The sequence below is a fragment of the Castor canadensis genome, chromosome 12, assembly GCF_047511655.1.
Source record: "Castor canadensis chromosome 12, mCasCan1.hap1v2, whole genome shotgun sequence".
Classification (NCBI taxonomy): domain Eukaryota; kingdom Metazoa; phylum Chordata; class Mammalia; order Rodentia; family Castoridae; genus Castor; species Castor canadensis.
The window spans coordinates 80,887,607-80,893,414 of NC_133397.1; the positions used below are offsets into that span (position 1 = coordinate 80,887,607).

At 56.1% G+C, this 5,808-nt stretch overlaps 1 protein-coding gene across 1 annotated transcript; it reads left to right on the top strand.

Annotated features, from left to right (window-relative positions):
- Nucleotides 1-537: 537 nt before the first annotated feature.
- Adra2b (adrenoceptor alpha 2B) lies at nucleotides 538-4,223 on the top strand. Its single transcript, XM_020183959.2, has one exon. The coding sequence runs from the start codon at nucleotides 567-569 to the stop codon at nucleotides 1,923-1,925; it is 1,359 nt and encodes a 452-aa protein (XP_020039548.2). The 5' UTR covers nucleotides 538-566; the 3' UTR covers nucleotides 1,926-4,223.
- The last annotated feature ends 1,585 nt before the right edge of the window (nucleotides 4,224-5,808 follow it).

The following is a 5,808-nucleotide window of genomic DNA, read 5'->3' on the forward strand; positions in this document are numbered from 1 at the left end:
ATCCTTCTGCAAAGTACACCTTCACCCACCCTGCGTCGGATCGCCCGCCCCGCCTCCCTCCCTCCTCCTGCTCCCGCCTCCAGTCTCGTCCCTCCTCCAGCTCCGCTTGTTCTCCTCCCCATTCTTGTCGCGGCGGGCTGCCTGCAGGCGCGGTTCCGAGCGAGAGCCTGAGAGCTGAGCGAGTGCGTCTGCTCAGCGCTTCCTCCAAGGACCCTCGGCGCACTCCCTGTCCGGTTCGCCCGATTCCGCGCCCCACCGTGCGTCCGGCAGCGTGTGGTGCAACAGTGCTACTTTCCTTCGGCCTCGGGAGGGACGGGGACCGCAGCGGGACAACTTGGAAAACTTCTCTGGGGCGGACCACGGGGACGCTGGGCGCCGGGGGAAGAGGATGTAGGAAGGCGATGCCTGGCCCCGGGTGTTCCCAGACCTCCTAAGCCTCCATGGGGCTTCAGACCCTTCTGCACCGTGGGAACGACCCCCTTGTGTAGTCGAACTGGGGTGGCGCTCTCTCCCACAGTGCGCGCATTTGACGGGGAACGCTCCTTTTGGCCACGTCCGGCCCCGCCATGGACCACCAGGAGCCCTACTCTGTGCAGGCCACTGCCGCCATCGCAGCGGTCATCACCTTCCTCATCCTCTTCACCATTTTCGGCAACTCACTGGTCATTCTGGCTGTGTTGACCAGCCGCTCGCTGCGCGCGCCGCAAAACCTGTTCCTGGTGTCGCTGGCTGCTGCAGACATCCTGGTGGCCACACTCATCATCCCTTTCTCGCTGGCCAACGAGCTGCTAGGCTACTGGTACTTCCGGCGCACATGGTGCGAGGTGTACCTGGCGCTCGACGTGCTCTTCTGTACTTCATCCATCGTGCACCTGTGCGCCATCAGCCTGGACCGCTACTGGGCAGTGAGCCGCGCGCTGGAGTACAACTCCAAGCGCACCCCGCGCCGCATCAAGTGCATCATTCTTACTGTGTGGCTCATTGCAGCGGTCATTTCGCTGCCGCCCCTCATCTACAAGGGCGACCAGGGCCCACAGCCCCACGGACGTCCCCAGTGCAAGCTCAACCAAGAGGCCTGGTATATCTTGGCCTCCAGCATCGGGTCTTTCTTTGCACCTTGCCTCATCATGATCCTGGTCTATTTGCGTATCTACCTGATTGCCAAACGCAGCAACCGCAGAGGTCCCAGGGCCAAGAAAGGTCCTGGGGAGGGTGAGTCTAAGCAGTCCTGTCCAACTGTGCCTGGGAGGGCTCCTGCCTCAGCTAAGGTGCCAACCCTGGCCTCTTCTCTGTCTTCTACTGGAGAGGCTAATGGACACCCCAAGCCACCTGGTGAGAAGGAGGAGGGGGAGACCCCTGAAGATCCTGGGGCCAGGGCCTTGACACCTAGCTGGGTTGCCCTTCCAAACTCAGGCCAGGGCCAGAAGAAGGGTGTTTGTGGGGCATCTGCAGAGGAGGAACCTGAAGAGGAGGAAGAAGAGGAGGAGGAGGAAGAAGAATGTGAACCTCAGGCAGTGCCAGTGTCTCCTGCCTCAGTTTGCAGCGCCCCCTTGCAGCAGCCACAGGGTTCCCGGGTTCTGGCCACCCTCCGTGGCCAGGTGCTCCTGGGCAGGGGTGTGGGTGTTGTGGGTGGGCAGTGGTGGCGACGTCGGGCACAGCTGACCCGGGAGAAGCGGTTCACCTTTGTACTGGCTGTGGTCATCGGTGTCTTTGTACTCTGCTGGTTCCCCTTCTTCTTCAGCTACAGCCTGGGTGCCATCTGCCCGCAGCACTGCAAGGTGCCCCATGGCCTCTTCCAGTTCTTCTTCTGGATTGGTTACTGCAACAGCTCACTGAACCCGGTCATCTACACCATCTTCAACCAGGACTTTCGCCGTGCCTTCCGAAGGATCCTTTGTCGCCAATGGACTCAGACAGCCTGGTGAGCCTGCCTGACCCCTGCCTGTATGGGAATGGTGCCAGGGCCATCATATTTCTTGCCCTGCTCTATGTGGCTGTCTCCCTGGGGCCTTCTGGTCCCTGCCCAGCTCCTGCAGACCTCATGCTAGGAGCCTCCTGGAGAGATCTGGGTGCCCCAGAGCACAGGGGTCCATTTGAAGCCTTCTCTTCTGTGGGGGGACCTCTTTTAACCTCCTGCCTGAGCACAGGCATGGTTCAAACCTTCCCGAATGTAGCCGAGGCCAGGCTGGAATAGATCACCTCCCTCACAGCCCCCTGTAAGCCAATAGGTGGGCTTCCCTTTCCTGAGGACTCAGTGTGCCTTGGCAGGTGACTTGGTTGTGTTTTTGTTTCTTCTTCATCACCCCAAGTCCCCAAAGAGCAGGAAGCCAGCCTTCTGCTTTCCTTAGGAGGACCTGCTGCTGAGGAAGAGAAAGAAATGAAGACTGTTCACCCACGCTGGGCACCTGTGGTCCCCACTGGGCACTGGGATGGGGGTTTATGGGATAGCACTGTCTCTGGGCCCTTCTTTCCTCCTTTTCTCTGTTTTGGATTTGTGGCTTCTTTAAAAGCCAGAACCATGGATCAGTTTCCTTACTCCACACCCCTCTGGGAGGCAGGTTGGTGCCTCAGTGAGTTGGACTGGAGGCCTGGCTTCTGCCTCAATGGGCGATCCCTGATCACTGGCATTCACCCACTGCAAAAGCCAGGGCGGCAATTGCTTGCCGCCTACTTGCTGCAGAGAGATGAAAGGCTTTGCAGAAAGCTTTGAGCTTCATGGGGGAATGCACTAGCGAACCAGCAAATGTGATTATCTGATAATGTAAAAATCCCTTTTTGATGTGTTTACCACCACCCGCCTTCCTGTAGACTTTTGTTCTGTGCCTGGGGTGTGTGAATTCCTACCCCAAACTGGAAGCGGGGAGTGGCACACAGAATCACTATTTCAAGTTACAGAATTTCTTGGAGAATGTGTTCTTGTGCCTGCAAAAGTATGAGTTATTATGCTGGGTGACAGCTTCTCAATATGTCATCTGCAACACCAAGAGGCTTGGCCCCTACCCCAGTGGGGGATAAGTCTTTTTGTCATCAAGAGGGCAAATTATTTCCCTCAGATAGCTAAAAATACCCACACCACGGAAGCAGTCTGAGATGAGAGCCTCAGGTGGGGTGCTGGGGGTAGAGCAGGCAAGCGAGGCCCCATGGACTCCTGGAAGAGCCACCTGCTACGGCACTCAGCCAGATCTCCACCCCAGTGGGTCCTCATGAAGCATAACTCATCCTACTCCAGATGGGTGGCTTGCTGGCTGTCTAGGACCCTGTGGTGATGAGGTTGTGCACTGAGGGGCTGCTTCTTCCTGCTTCTCTTCCCTGCTCTGGAACCTGGTGCCTGGACCTGGGAGCCTGTAAGGGATGTGCCCCGTCTTCTCTATGGGCTGTCTGGCTTCAGCACTGGGCAGCAATGCTCCTTAGCTTCAGAAGAAGGGGTGGGCTGAGCACCACAGGCTGATGGTACTTAGATGGACTTGCTAGCTTTGGAAAAGTGGAGAGAGTGGTGGGAATATAAAAAGAATCCTTCATGGGGAACAGGGCTGTCTAGCTTGGTCCTTGGTGGGTTGCAGTTATGAGGCTAGGATATTGGCCAAAGTGTAGCTGGAGGGTGGTGGGGGGGAGTGGCTGGGCCCAGAGTAGGGACTGATTCATGACTACCTGCTGGCTGATTGTGTGTGTGCCTCATGGGCCCCTTGGTATGTGGTCTGTGGTCTCCTCGTTGTGACATGCAGGTGTTTTTTTGTTTGCTTGGTTTTTTTTGTTTTTTAGAAGTCAAGCTATTTTATCAATAAAGGATATTTTGTAATAAGCAAGCAGTGTCTTTGTTGCCCAAGGGCTGCCTGCCAGGAGTTGTTACTCCTCAGTTCCTCGTACAGCACACATGGTGGCCCCATGAGTTGGGCTCCCAGGGCCAGCTTTCCTTTCTTCCCCCAGGTGTGGCTGTGCTGTCCTGTTCCCGACCCCCCATACCTGCCTTTGTCTACTCAGCATCTTTACTCATCATCACAAGCAAGTGGGAGTGAGGGCATCACTGCAGGAGCCTGAGACTGGCTGCTGGGGAAGGAAGAGGAGTTGGGGCTCCCCAGAGGAGGTGGCCTTTGAGTTGGGTCTTGGGGGAGGAGCAGGAGTGCCCTAGAGGCAAGATAGGAAGGTGTCTGGGAGTCGAAGGCCACATGCAGAGGCTGTTGAGTTGGATAGATTTGTGACAGCTTTTGACAGACAGCCTCAAGCTGCGCTGCTGGGTGGTCACTGCAGCAGGCAGGGGGCTAGCTGAGGTGAGTGGATACCGCATGGGTGAGAGGAACGGGAGTGGGAGTGGGGGAGGGGCCGCTTTGCAGAAGAGTGTGAAGCTGCTGTCTGTGGTAAGGGGCTGATGGGCAAATGGAGCTGCTTTGTGTCAGCTGCCCCATGCTGGGAACCGGAAGGCTGCTAATGCCACTGTCCACATGAGATTCCTGAAGTCCCTAAGTCCTCTGTGAGTGGGTTTAGGAATGAGTTCTCCAGGCTTCCTGTCCCACCTCAGAGAGGGAGCCTCCGGAGCCCCAAGCCGGGCTGGTCTGGCTCCATGAGCAGGGGAGGTGATGACAGGCTGGAGCCAGAAGCCACGGGCAGGATTAGTGCCACGGTGGACCCAGGAAGGGGAGGATGGAGAGAGGAGCCTGGGTCCTGGCCTGTGGGTCCACCCTAATGACATGTTGGTCCAGATCTATACTTTTGTCATCTCACTTTCTCAGGACCATGCTTCTGCCAGGGACAACCAGCAGAAGCCCCAGTGTACCCACCACCACTGGTAGACATGGTCTCACTGAAAACCCGCCCTGCCCTGCCCTGCTTGCAATTCCTTCTCCAGCCAGGGCAGCTCGTGCCAAGGTCCTGAGGCCTCGTAGGTGGATGGGGTGCTTCATGGCTCCCTTTCTCTGAGCCAGCCAGCCACTTCTCTGGTGCTTTGTCCTTTAATCCTAGGCCTGCCCACTGAGATAAGGCTCTGGTCATCTTCTCCAGGGGAAATCAGGCCCAGAAAGGTGTAATGACTCACCTGAGGACATCCAAGTCCATGCTCTTTCTGTTGGCCCGCAAGTCCCCTGTTGCATGGGGGTTTGCAAGGGGCAGGTCCAGGACCCTGCCTGTGTCTGGAAATGGAGACAAGAACTCAACCTGACTGGAGTTGATCTGTTTGCAAGACCATTTTGAATACACCATTTTATTTAATCCTCATACCCTTCCTGGGAATGGTCATTTGACAAAAGAGAAAATGGAGACTCAAGATCACCCAACTGGGCCCTGGAATCATAAAACTACAAAATTCTGGTGTGGAAGAATTGTGGTTCCATTTCTTGAGGCAGCTTTCATTCAGTGGAGCATGGAGATTCTGAGATGGTATTTGGCTGGATTCCGTAGATGGCAGTGCTGTGACCGATGGTTCATGTCTGTTGCTGCCACCCAATTTGTAAGTGATGGTGTGTGTGTTTTCCACTCTTGGCAGCTCTGTTCAATCCCTGAATTTGATGAAGGGAGAGGCTGAGGCCCAGAAAGAGAGAGATGACTTGCTTCAGCTGGCTTCACACAGACACAGGGGAACAGAGCTGGGTCTAGAATCCAGGTTGCCCAGCATACTGAACTTTCTTATGGAAGGATTTGCACTGCTTCCAGATTCAAGGATTAATAGGCCCACCTTCAGGAAGCATCTGCTGGCACTCTGTATGCAGGTCCTGTACTAGGTGTGCCCCCTTTTGCTGCCTTACTCAGTTCTCAAACAAGGAAGATGAAGAGCAGCACCCCAGGGATTCACCCAAACTAATAGGGAGTTCAGCTGGAACA

What these genes read in the sequence shown, in the direction of transcription:
- Adra2b (XM_020183959.2), top strand. Translation starts at nt 567, where the DNA reads ATGGACCACCAGGAGCCCTACTCTGTGCAGGCCACTGCCGCCATCGCA.